Here is a 14,601-nt window from a genome sequence, read left to right on the forward strand (position 1 = left end):
TATATTTCTATTTACCATGCTTCAAATGGTTCATTATATAATAGCTGGTTATAGTTTTTCTCTCCATTAAGTTGGAAATACCCAAAACATAGAAACCCATATTCCTCATTGTATTGCTCTCAGATGATGTCTGACAAATATATCTGCTCAATAACTGTTAGATTGAATTTCAAAGAAGGATTCCTTTAAAATACGAGATTCTAAAATATATTTATAAATCTTTTAGGCATGTCAGTTCCATTATTCAAATAATTGAAAGTGACAGTCATTTTTTGTTTTATTTAATAGATTGAATACTCCATGGAGATTTTCAAAGTTGTAAACTTGGCAGCTGTGAACTTTACCTTTTTTAAACAAAATATTGATCTGATACTTTGTTTAGTTAAGTTACCACGTTAAATATGCCAATTTATGTGAATAAGATTTGAGGTGCTTTGTGTAAATTATATTTAAAATGTTTCATTTTGAGCACAATGTTTTATTTTTCTTCTGAACTTCACCAACTCTTTTTTTTTGGGGGGGGGGGCCGCTCTGCGTGACTTGTGGGATCTTAGTTCCCAGACCAGGGATTGAACCCAGGCCCTAGGCAGTGACAGCATGGAGTCCTAACCATTGGACCACCAGAGAATTCCCCATGAACTTCACCAACTCTTTAAAACACATTTTTTATATATATATATATATTTTATTTTTTATTTTTTTGGAGGGGGGGGTACGCAGGCCTCTCACTGTTGTGGCCTCTCCCGTTGCGGAGCACAGGCACCGGACGCGCAGGCTCAGCGGCCATGGCTCACGGGCCCAGCCGCTCCGCGGCACGTGGGATCCTCCCAGACCGGGGCACGAACCCGCGTCCCCTGCATCGGCAGGCGGACTCCCAACCACTGCGCCACCAGGGAAGCCCCACATTATATTTTATTTGCTTTTACTTTCCTTAGGAATTGCGTAATACTAGAAATAGAAACAATTACACTTTTAAAAGACTTTTAAAGACTCCACATTAGTGACTGTGGTTGGGAGCAATAGGCACACTCACAGAATGGCCTGGCCCTAACGCACTTAATATTTGCCATAAAAACATTTTATTATCTTTTATGTGACTCTTCTAATCTTTTCCTACGATAATTATAGAAGGTAAATTTCCATTTAGAAAAAGTAAGTGGAAATGTTACATGTTCCTTCTTGGGTTTCCCACACATGCTAACTCATATTATAATTGATTTCTGCAAAGTAATAAAAAGAAAATCTCTACACTAGAGTATCACATATATACTGCTGAAGATCATATGCATTTCTAATAGATAGTACTGCCTTTTCATGAGTATACTGAAGGAAAAGAGAAGGTCTGGATTCTGGGAGGTGTTGACACATTGGACAAGCAAAGTGATAGTAAGTGATTAAGGCCCGTGTGGGACTTTTGAACCATAGGTTGGGGATGCCAAGCAAAATGCTGAGGGAAAATCAATGATGTATGAATTGCCTAAATCCCTCTGCCAAACCTTAACACTTATTCCCTTCGTAAGGTCCCTTCTCTTGGAACTGAAGCAAGAATTGAGGTAAGTCCATGGACAGTAGGGTTCAGAGTCTCTGGCTGATGAAAGAGACCAGGAAAATCTAACACCTTAGGTCCATAATGCATGTCATCCCTTAGGGAAGAGTGAAAGGCCCTGCACTGTAACAGGTGGAGTAGCCCAGACGAAGCACTGACTTTGAAGACACACATTCAGGTGTCAGCTCTACCCTTGCGAACGCTGAGGTCATGTCCAAGTCACCTATTCTCCCTGAATCATGGTTTCTTCAGTAAGTGATTAGATATACTAGCATCATAAGAATTAACTCACATAGCATATCTGGAATTTCCTAGTATACCTAGAACATATGAGCCCAAAGGATTGAATTTAATTTGAATGGCAAAACCCATAATTTTTCCATTTCCCCCTTTTTGGAAAGTGTCAGACTTACAGCATCATCCCCAAAACAAAAGTTTTTGTTACTCATTTGTCCTGCTTATCCCTCAACACACTGTTCAGTTTCAGCCCCAATATACAGGTTTTTATTCTCTAATTAAGAAGATAACCTTATTTCCCAAATAGTGGTCTTTAATTTCTCTCCTTATAATTTCCTCAAAGATGTAATTCCATAAGCTATATGAAGCCTTCCCTAAAGGACAGAGGCCCAAATCTTGATCAGTGTCAAGTCAGTACATCCTATATTGGGTTTACCCCTAGTTGACTCAAAATTTCTTGAATGTTAAGGATCACATTTTGTCACCCAATGTAGCATACTAGCACACTGTGAAGCACCAATGTTCCCACTAAATTATTCCTCTCCTCCCTGAGTCTACTGTTCCTTCTGATGTCTACTCACTGTGTCTGCCACCACTATTTACTAGTGATCCAAACCAGAAGCCAAAGATTCATTCTTGACTTCTTCAATCCATCTCGTCCATTTAAACACTAAGATCTACCTATTCTACGGCCTCATCAATTTTAGAATCTTCCCTCCTTCTTCCTGCTTTAACCCTAGTCCTCTTGCTCATTATCTCTTGATAGAACATAGAAAAAGCCTTATAGCTGCTCATTGGTTCTTTTCACTATTCAATTCCAGCTTTACATTCTAGCCAAAATGATCTATTTATGTGGAAGATCTAATCTTGACACTTCCTTTCCTGAAAAGCTGTATTAGTTTCTCCATTTAATAGTGGAAAAATAATTGAAATCCCAGATAACTTTTAGGGTTACTGCCTCTTGGCTCTTGTTGCCTTCCTTTTCTCAAATTTTATGCCTCAATAATACCAAGCTGATTTTAGTTCCCTGGGCACACACTATGCTGTTTAACCCTTCTATGATTCTTCAAGCTTTTAACTCTTGCTTGGATTTTTCCTTCCTGGTTTCTTCTTCTGTGTTAAACTTCTCATCCTTTGAGGCTCAGCTCAGAGGGTTTCTCCATTAAGAAAATATTTACAAATCCCTAAAATGGGCTAAGTCTGACTCCTTTGTTTTTTCATAGAATCCTGTGTTTACTGTGATTTATTACTTAGTACACTGCATGGGCATGGTTTCTTCATCTTTCAGGGTCTCCTACAGTACCGAAAATATTTTGAAGATAAAAGGTGTGTCTTTCCTAGCTCCTCTAGGTAAGAGGTGGTTAATTCTTACTACCTAGATTCTCAGAACTACCAAGGTTTCAAGTTTGTTCCTCACCTGTTTTTTCAATTCATTGGGGCATCTCAGGCCCCTCTAATAATCCATCATTTGAAATAAGAAAGCCAGAGTCAGTTTTTTGACACTCTCAACCAAAGAATCCTACTAATCTGTTTGTGCATTTCATTTTGTAAAATTTCATAGGATAATTATCACGGATATTTCCACAGTAGGTTCCCCTACTCCTCAGAATAAACTGTGGCTTTTACTATTTGATGCTAGCTTATACACAAAATATATTATAGATATAAATACACACGTACACATATATGTGTAAATCTTGAGGGCTACAATGTCTCTTCCTTAATAATATAGTTCCACCCAGCAACATTTTCCTTTTAATGTAAAGTCCTGAGAGCAGAACTTTGTTTTGTTTCCTGATGTATCTCAGCACTTAGACAAGTACTTGGAACATAGGAGGTCTTCAATAATATCTGTCAAATGAGAGCATGAATGAATGAAATGAATGAATGAATAAACTAAATGATTTACTTTCTTACATAATTAAAAGTAGCAACTCTGAGCTAGAAAGATTGCATTTGCCAGTACTGCTCAAGAGTAAAATTTATTCTCTGGAAGATCCTTGCTTTATAATTTTTAATTTAATAGACTAACTTAGTTTAAATTTTGATGTATTTTGCCAAGATCAGTTGTAGAGTCTGAAACGTAGGTTTTAAACTCACACTTTGAGTTTTTCCTAGGCAATCTGTACCTATAACTAGCTGATAATTGGTACATGATAAAATTGGGTAGAGGTTTTCATCACCTGATTCCTTCTTATATTCTCAGCTATTAGGAAAACTTGATTCAACAGTTATTATAAATAACTTTTTAGGTAGGTTTTATTGAATATTTTGGTCCCTATACAGTGGCTTTTAAAATGTGACAGAATGTTCTTAATGGAAATGACTAATAATTAAGTGGCTTTCATGCACTTTTTGAATAGTAAAAGATTTTGTTTATTCTTTCCCAGAGTCAGAAAAATTCAGCATCTAATTCCAGAGTGATGTAAGGTGATTATTCATTTTCATTAGTTAAGCATCACCAAAAATAAGATCTATTTAGCCTGAACAAAATGTGTATGTGTGTATATGTGATATATATATATATATATATCTCAAACATGGAATTATATAAGTAGATGTAAATCATAACCAGTCAAAACATGAGCAGATGCAAAGATATGAAAGCATGAAGGCAATTTTGAGAGGAAATGAGAGGAAGAAATAGTGCTATAAGTATTGTTATAATTGAACAGATTTTTCTTATAGATTTTGTATAAAAATATATCATTTGTATTCTTTTGAAACTAAATCTATTCACTCACCTTCATATAACCAGTCAGCAATTCCATTAAAAATAATTCCTTCTTTTCCAGAAGATGTCAGTCGCAATGAACTACTCTTTATATCAGGTTGATAGTAGATATTATTTTCAAAAATATAAATCTGGATCAGGAAACATGTAAAACAAACAAACCAAAAATATTAGGAAGCCTTTTTTTAAACTTTCATATTAAAGAATAATAGCTGAAGAGCTGTGTTTTATTATTTGCCTGCTTTCAATTTGTTTTTATTTAATGTATATTTTTATTGCTTTCAATTATTAATGGCTGTTTCTTTCTCTATCATATAATATCCAGTTATCATTTAGAAATTACATGGTACTAGCTATTGAAGCTTTTACATCCATATATTTGACAACAATGTTTCATCTACTTAATAATCTTTTTCTCATACCACAAAATTGGTTTGGGTTTGAGATAATATTCTGCAGGCTTAAGAGACTGACAACTGTACTAGATGTCATCTTAGTAACAGCAAACAACTTGAAAAACCTCAATTTGGGGTCTTTTACCAAAAAATGCATTGGTGATCAATAAAATAATCTTTAGAGAATGTCTCTGATTCTCTCCAGCTCAACTCAAAGATCCACTAATGAAAGGAAACACTGGCAAAATTCTTTCAGATTGATAAGTGGAACACACCTCCCTATGCCTCAGTCTTCCCTGGTAATTCTTTCCTAAATAGCATAGCAGTAATAATAACCTTGTGCTTGAGGATTCAAGAAAGAGTTTTAATATGAATACATTACAGTCTTACAAAATAATATCAACATCACCAGCAGCAACAACAATAGTCCCAATACAGGAACACCAGTAGAAATTAAACGGTGTCTGTCCACAAAAAACAAACTATCTTTAATAGAGATAATTCAGGATAAAATTATTTATAATTCACTTTAAAATATTTTTAATGCCAAACATTCCAAACTGTTGGTCTGTGTGATATAACTGTCACAGAGCCATGTTTCATCCACTTGTTGCGGGGAGTAAAATATTGTTCAATGAAAGCCAAATTGCTATTTAGATTGACATTTTACTAAGAAGGTGAAAGATGGCCTAGTGCCCATGTGTTCCAGCATGCTATAGGATCATTGCACAAAAGCAGATAGAGCAAACACAAGAACTTCTGAAATAATTGTCTGATTAATCATGAGGTCCTAGATTTTAAACCTTGATGTGCTCAATGATGAAGGCAATCTTAATATCCAGAACATTTGATTGGTATTCTACTTTGATTCTGGTGATTTGGCAAGCACTTAACAGTGAGTGTATCTAGTTAACCATTCCACTACTACCTGTTGTTTATATTACAGGTGAGGATGACAATAAGAATAAGAATTGTTGGGGGTGGAGAGTAAAAAGATATAAGAGGTGTTTAAACATGTGTTTATAATCAGGCAGCCTAAATTTAAAATCCAAATAACTTGGATAATTTGCTTAACCTTTCTGCATCTCAATCCTCTCTTTTATAAGATGTGGATGTCTCACACCTACTTTAGAGATCTGATGTGAAGAATAAATGAGATGATGAATGTAGAACATGTAACACATGTGGCTATTGCTAGGAGCAGGGCTGACTTCACGCAAGATAATCTGGTTCAAAAATCTTACACTTTTTGCAGGCGCTACAGAATCTAATTCAAAACAAAACCTCTACAGCTTCAGCCAATGTGTAAATTATCCCAAACTATTGACTATTGGGTTGATTATATTATGACAACTATACATTAGGAATAGTTAGTAGAATAGTAATAGCAGTAGGGGTAGTACTATTAGGAGGAGAGGGGGTGGTATTAACAAATGATATTCATTGCTTTCACTTCATTTAGAAAGTTTTCAAGTGATAAGAATATAGGAAATAAACTTATTATTGAAAGTATGCAGGTCCCACTTAGGCACAAGTTTGAGAACTATATCTCAGGTATCTTAAAACTGGATGGAAGTGTTTTTTTTTTTATGACTTTCACAACCCCTCATAACTGAGAAATAATATTAGCTTTATGGTAGCCATTTAAGGCTTAAACTTTATGTGTTTTGTATACTACCTCCTTTTGCCTTTCACAAACAGTATATGAAATAGGCACACAAAATCGGCTTTACTTGGAGGGAATTCTCTTTTTGTACCATAACCTTCTACTAGGACTTGTAAGTAAATAGAAATTCAGATCATCCACACTCATGCTACATAAGCACATGGGACTATTATCAAAAGTAAGGGTGACTTGAGACTTCCCTGATGGTCCAGTGGTTCGATCCCTGGTCAGGGAATTAAGATCCCACATCCCACAGAGAAACGAAGCCCACGCGCCACAACTACTGAGCTTGAGTGCCTCAACTAGAGAGACTGCGTGCTGCAACTACAGAGCCCACCCAGCCTGGAGCCTGCACGCCACGACTAGAGAAGAGAAAACCGCACACCACAACTAGAGAGAAGCCCGTGCACCGCAACGAAAGATCCCGCGTGCCTCAGTGAAGATTCCCCATGCCGCAACGAAGACCCAACACAGCCAAAAATAAATAAATAATAAATATTTAAAAAACACTAAAAAGGGTTACTTAACCCAATGTAATAATTGTTCCAAATCCTCAGCTTTTTGAAGGGAACAAACTCTAAGTCAAAACAATTAATAAAACCTTCACGATTTCAGCAGATGTATAAATGGTTTTGGATACCAAAACCATTGACCAGTAATTACATTTGTATTTGAAGAACAGATTGGATGATGTTCAAACTCCACATGAAACTGACATCTGTTTCAATGTAAAAGAACAAGCAATATGGAATCAGAATTTTAATGCCATTTGCTGAAATCTGTAATATCAGGGGATATCCACAAGATCTTTTTTCTGTGGACAAAAAATTAGTGGCTGCCTTTATGAAAATATACATTTATAGTCTTTTAAACCCTTTTAAATTACCAAAGTTTTTCCTTGAATTATATTAGCTTCAAGTAATAGTCACAAACTCTCACCACTACTTTAGCAATATAGGAGCTGCAAATATTCCCAGGTAGTATCTTGGCACATTGGTGAAATTAAGCTGGATCCAAAGGGCAATGATCAAGGGCTACGACTAGATTTAAATCACATTGAAAATACGACAAACACTAATGCCATTTATCCTAATGTTACTGATTAAACTGTCATAATATTTTTGACGCCATCAATCAATTCCTTCAATAAGCCACCTAAACTGTATAACAAATAGAAATGGATAGCTATTTGACCACTTAATTTTTCAGCTAATAGAGCAAGCTGACTAAGCAGTTTTTCAAAATCCATGGTCTTAGTACACTTACAAAATAATTCAAAATTGGTAAAGTCACAAGAAAGGCAACAGGAAGACAGCTGAAATACTATATGCTGTGACAAACTGAGAAATATGTAGTAAATGACCCAGGAAATTATTCTATCAATGTGTTAATTGATATTACTCATTACCAATGATTAAACACAATATGTGTCATTGCTGTGCAGGAGGCTTTAAGAGCCAATTTTCAACTTTCTGCCTTCTCTTCCCCTGCTGCTACTCCAGTAATGCTTAAGATGATGGATGCCCCAGAAGCCAGGATTGCTGGGTGAAGAGGTATGGTACAAACTCCTTCCCCAGCCCCAGCCAACTTGTGATGGACATATGGCAATAAATGAACATTTGAGGTTAAAAGTCATTAGGATTATAGGTTTGAGAGCAATTACACTGTAAATTACCCTACTGTGACTGATTTAACCAGAGACAATGCCTAATACAAACTTATAAGAGCAGACTCTTATGAACTTTCAGCCAGTTTAATTGAAAAAGAACATCAGAATAGAACAGAAATATAATTGAATGTTAGATCTATTTTAGCTGAAATATTACTGAAAAGCTATTCCACCTTCACTGATTTGAGTGCTTTTTATGATAATTTTAAACTAGAAAACTACAAATCATTCAAAAATCCCCATATGTTGTAATGGTGTAAGAGAATCTACAAAGTCACAGCCAAGTTGGGATAGTATTTGGGTTGCCTTCTACTGTGGCTTGCTTTCTGGGAAAAAGTCGTAATTAAGAAACTATCCCAGATAACATATATTACTGGCAGGGATGTGGTGAAAGGGGTCCTTTCCTATGTTGATTGTGAAAATATAAAATGTGACAAGCATATTGAAAAGCAATATGGCAACTGAAAACAAAACATATTCCATCTCATCCGCAATCCCAAATCTGGGACCTTGTCTTGTAAGAAAAACAAAAACAGAAAACCACCAATATGTACAGAATGATGAAGAGTGATATTTATTTCTGCAGTGTTTATGATGGCCAAAATAAAGAGTCAAAGTGAAAACCTATCAAAGTGCTTGCCTGGATGGATTATGATTCATCCACATCAGGTAGTAACACTCGGGCTTTGAGAATAAATTAGTTACATGAGTTGACCTGGAGGTGTTTCACTGAGATATTGTCAAGTGACAAAAAGGCACAAAACAAGAAAATTATTTCAACACGAATCCATTTTTGTGCACCAGACAATGATAATACTAATACAAACTTACACTAGCAGGGATCTCACCAACAGATATACATTGAATGTTGTTTTTTTTGTGTGTGTGGTACACAGGCCTCTCACTGTTGTGGCCTCTTCCGTTGCGGAGCACAGGCTCCGGACGCGTAGGCTCAGCGGCCATGGCTCGCGGACCCAGCCGCTCCACGGCATGTGGGATCTTCCCGGACCGGAGCACGAACCCGTGTCCCCTGCATCGGCAGGCGGACTCTCAACCACTGCGCCACCAGGGAAGCCCTGAATGTTGTCTTTTGGTACTCAGCCCCACACCTGCCCCCCACCCGCCATAGTCTTCTATTACTGTGTCATCAGAAACCTGAAATCTACAATTCTAAGATTCCCTTGCAAACTAGTCTTCTCAGCTTCTTTGCTTGATGGGTTCTAGTTACTTTCTGCAAATATGAGAAAGCTGCTAGTTAGGAACTGGAAGACGTTTAACCTTTGGTAGTGGCTTTTGCATGCCAGCTTCAACAATAGTGACTAAGTAGCAGTATATATATATATATTTTTTTCTTTTTCATACCCTTCAAATCTATGCAGTTCTCATCTTTCAACCTGCCCTAATAGATGTGAACATTCAGATAACCATATCCTTTCTTCTTTTGGCTCCTGGACCACTAACCATACTCCAACTTCATCATACTTCCTGATCCAATAGTGGCTCCAAAATTTGTGTGGAATCTTTGCCTTTTGCTTTACCAGGAACAGATTTTATTTTTTAATTATTCCAACTTATCAATTTCTTAAATAATTTATATTAAACTAAATATATGTTAATAAAGTGAATTTCGTGTAATATTACTTTGGAAATAAATCACACACAAAAGATTTTGCAGTGATTTAGCATCATTATTAGATTCAGATGTTATCATTTTTCAGTAAATAAGAAAATTTTATCATATGGACAGTATTAAAGCACATAATTATGTACATAATACTTTTTTATCAATAAGCCACGTTGAACTCCATCACATACATAAGATATTTAAGTATTTTTTAAATAAATAAAAATGTTTGAAATATGTAAGCCATATTCCATTAATGGATATGATTCCATTGGATTTGAAGTAAAATTTTCCCTTTTAAGCAATATGCTACATTTCAGTCTAGGAAATACTTGGAGGAATTATGCTTTAAAGACTCTTAAGTGTAAACTTATAAATAAAAGGTCCTTATTTTGATTTATATAACAGATTCTTTTGGTAACACGAAAGAATATAAGCAGACAAAAAAAATCAGAGTATTTTGACTTTACAATTAGAATGGCTAAAGTGAAAATGAGAGCCAATAATAATGTTGCCAAGGATGTAAAGCAACTGGAACTTTCATCTCTTCTGGTGGGCAAGTGAATTGGTACAATCACTTTGTAAATATATGTAACAGTTTTTACCAAAACAGAACATGTGCATAACTGTAAAACTCAGCAACTCCATCCAAGGAAATGTATATGGATATATATCCATAACAAAAATGTATATGGATATACATCCAATATATGGACATATATGGGAACCCAATATATCAAGGAACATATATGAGAATGCTCATAGCAGTGCTATTTGTAATAGTCAACAACTGTGTTGCAAGTTATGATAATAATTACCCTTGGCGGGGAATAGTGCTAGTGAAACTGAGCAGGACACTGTGGGGTCTTCCTGGGTATAAAAGCCCTTCTGTGTCCCCAGTTTCTTGTTTGTAGAAAAAGGGCTTTAGTCTCCTAGGACTTCCCTGAGTTACAAAGAACAAACTCAAGCAGTTAATAATTAGGGAAATGAGGGAATGAAGAAACAAAGGAAAAACAGTCAAGAAACAATAGTTTAGGGATAAAACAGAGTCCTAGTTCCTTCTTAAGGAATACACATAACAATCTGACACATATCTTTGAGTTGTTATGCAAAAACTAAGATCCCCACCCAGGTGGAAGAAGGTAACTGTATGCTGACCACAAGCACATAGAACCAAGACTGGTTGGAAGCAGAAGGTTGATGATTAAGGTCCCTGAAAGATCACCCTGTTACCTCACCACCAACCAATCAGAAGAAAGTCCACAAGCTGCAACCCTCACTCCAAATGTTGTCTTTAAAAGCACTTCCCTGAAAGCCATCAGGGAGTTTGGGTCTTTTGAGCATGAACTACCCATTCTCCTTGCTTGGCACCCTGCAAATAAATGCTGTACTTGCCTTCACCACAACCCAGTGTCAGTAGATTAGCTTTGCTGTGTGGTGGGTGAGCAGACCCAAGTTTGGTTTGGTAGCACTAGTAAAGAGCAAATCAGAGGTCTTCTGGTATATGAATGATGCTCTGTTTCTACTCTGGGCACTGTGAAAATGGGATTGTTCACAAGAATCAGCTCTGCTTATTTGCTGCATTCTGTTAACTTAAAGAAAAAGGAAAAAATTATGCAGAATTTTATCAGTAATCATAATTCATTGAAAATGCTACCTTAAAGATGATCAATATTTTACTGAAAGCCACAGTATATCATTCAACTTTATAAAAATTTTGTTTCTTTGTCAGTGTGTAATAAATTCTGAGAGCCCATTTATGTAATGCAAAGTAAAGCTATGAGCACAAGTTACATAGTTTGATTACCTCTGACATTTTAGCTTTGAATAAATCTGCCTGTGGGTTATAGAGTACTGCTTTCATTTCTCTGCAGAACCATCTCTGGGATAGAATAACTCACTCAAATCATTCATGTCACCTTTGCACTAGTACCTGACATTCTAGAGATAGAATCACTATCAGAGAACTCTCATCCCTTGACATTTGCAATTATTCATATCAGGAAACCCTTTCAAAGAGTTCTTATTTCGTAAAACCTTTATAGAACATTATGCATTCTCAAAGAAGTGAAATATATCCTTTTGCCTTAAATTCATAATTATGTAAGTCACTCCCCAATTCCAAAGACCCTTTTATCCATTTTTTTTTTTTTTAGGAGAAAAATGGATACCAGATAAAAGCAAGCAAACAGATAATTGAAAACCAACTCCGATCAATGAAATGTAACAACAGACTATCTCTTGGCTGTGTCATTCCCTAAACCTCATTGAGGGTAAGAGAAGACTGTATGATAAATTGATCATTTTGATAATTGAAAAATTAATTTAAAATACTTATGAGCCCCAAGAAATAAACTGCGACACACTGAAGACAATCAACATTATTATATTATTTTAAAAAAACCTTTAATGTGATGATTTATATGTGTCAGAATGCTAGAGGATGGTATTGTCTAGTCATTGTGTACCCATTTCTTCCTCTACTCCACTTTCTTCTTTTTCATTGTTCCTTCACCACTCCATCTCTTGTCTTATTACCCTTTTTTCTAGTCCTTTATCATTTACCAAATAGGTATCTGGACTGTTTACATGCTAGATGCTGTGCTAAGTTTTGGGGATATAAGGACGAGATCTTACAATCTAATGCTGCATTCCAATACAAGCACACACAAATTAATGTAGATATGGCCAGTAAAGAAAAACAAAACCAATGTATGATGACATTAATTTAGCGGGACATGTTACTGCCCAATATGTGTCATAGCAGTAGAACTTGAAATGGGAAACAAGAATAAAAGCAAAAGTGTAGAAAATGGGATTTCTATCAAAGAGACATGGGATCTAATCCTGGCAGTGCTCTTTGTGAGACTGACGTAGCTGCCAGTTGCAGTATCCTAATCACAGATTCCTGTGGCATTGTAATCAAATTTTCCTGAACAAATCCTATGTTCAACAATGCCTGACCCCTCCTGGCTCCTGTTCATTTTCCAGTCCTGGAATTCCAACTTTCTCATTGGTTCTGAGAGCTTTCAGAAATCTATTTAATGAATTCATTTTCGGTTGAAATGAACGTGAATCCATGTCTCTCACTTACTTCCAGGAATCCTAATTACCAGGTGACATGCGGCAGCTTAACCTTCAAAGCCTCATGGGTAAGAAAGCCCTTCACTGTCACTTATGTTGGGAACAAGCTAAATTAACCCCTGTTTCTTTCCAGCTTTCATCCATCCCAGGATTAGCAAAAAGCATGGTGCATATGCACTTTATTCTCTGATGCTACAACAATTTGATTTTACATTTGTATTGTAACTCCTTGTATTTCAAATGGAGACTCCAAAATTTAAAAAAGAGATTCCATGACTGAGGATTGAGGGAGATTGGAAGCATAATTCTCATATGCTTATCAATGTGTCTGTGCCTAATGCTTTCCAGTTTATGGGCATGTTGATAAGAAAACAAATTGAAAAATGCAGTAGGTGGAACCAGCCTTGGCTATCTCCCATGCACATTTTACCCACAGCTCTGGACTCTTTATTCCACTTCAGGCAATTTCAAGGCGTCCCTGGGCACAAATGAAAAATACAGGCCGTTTTTTTCAATACAAGAATATCCAAACATTTTTTACTGTATCCTCCCCAAATACTGGATATGAGTAAAATAATCATAAAAATCCAACTTAGTAATGAAATGTCTTATGTCCATAATTAATTTGTTTATTCTAGTTAATGTTCTTATAAAGTTAAATTTAATTGAGCTAATGATCAACTGAGGATGAGAGTCATTTAAATTCAAGCATAACTTGAAATGCAGGACAAAAAGCACTTGAAATACTTCCTTGTTGTCTCCTTCTTCTTTTTCCCCATGTGAGAGTCTACAGAAATGATTATTCCTTGTGCTTCGTTATCTGTCTGCTACAATGGGGTATAATTAAACCCTATCTCTGATGTATGTGTAACTGTAACACAATATACCCTAATAACTTTTTATTTTGTTGATGAAAGAATGTAAGAGGATGTTTGAAAGAGTCATTTTTGATTTTTACTAATTCATGTTTGGTGTTTGCAATAGTTTATTCACTGCTTCCCTCTCTTCAGTTCTCCTCACTTGCATCCATACAATAAAATGACAAAACAGACCCTTTCTGTCAGTGCTTTGACTGCGACATTGTCCAATTAAACTTTCAGCATTCCATAAAGAGTAAAGGCTAAATTCTTTACACTAAAATTCTAAGCAAATTGTACTGGTTAGGATTTATGTACTAATCCATCTACAAGGCAATCTCTGCCCTAGTAAATCTCATCCACTTGCCATCACATAGTACAGTTTTTTTTTTTTTTTTTTTTTTTTTTTTTGTGGTATGCAGGCCTCTCACTGTTGTGGCCTCTCCCGCTGCGGAGCACAGGCCCCGGACGCGCAGGCTCAGCGGCCATGGTTCACGGGCCCAGCCGCTCCGCGGCATGTGGGATCTTCCCAAACCGGGACACGAACCCGTGTCCCCTGCATTGGCAGGAGGACCCTCAACCACTGCGCCACCAGGGAGGCCCACATAGTACAGTTTTTGTCTGTGTTTGTTTTATTTTCTTCTTTCTTGCGGAGACACTGACACACAAAACAGAAAAAGTCTACCTTGAACAGAAAATAAGACTTCCTTGTGAGATACCACTTTTTAAAAATGCTAATGTCAGACATTTCATATTATTTAAAGACACATATAATTATATATATTTACT

General features: G+C 36.2%; 1 protein-coding gene across 5 annotated transcripts in view; it reads right to left on the reverse strand.

The window, feature by feature from the left end:
* The window catches only part of DPP10 (dipeptidyl peptidase like 10), a gene marked incomplete at both ends in the record, with an annotated part of 1,304,794 nt that overhangs the window by 129,251 nt on the left and 1,160,942 nt on the right, over window positions 1–14,601 (reverse strand). For all 5 annotated transcript variants that reach the window (XM_082841087.1, XM_082841086.1, XM_082841085.1 and 2 more), the window contains one exon: window positions 4,528–4,648. In XM_082841087.1, the coding sequence (XP_082697213.1) occupies window positions 4,528–4,648 (121 nt within the window). The remainder of the gene's footprint in view (window positions 1–4,527; window positions 4,649–14,601) is intronic.

This window comes from Leucopleurus acutus (genome assembly GCF_964270905.1).
Source record: "Leucopleurus acutus genome assembly, chromosome: 6".
In the NCBI taxonomy this organism is placed as follows: domain Eukaryota; kingdom Metazoa; phylum Chordata; class Mammalia; order Artiodactyla; family Delphinidae; genus Leucopleurus; species Leucopleurus acutus.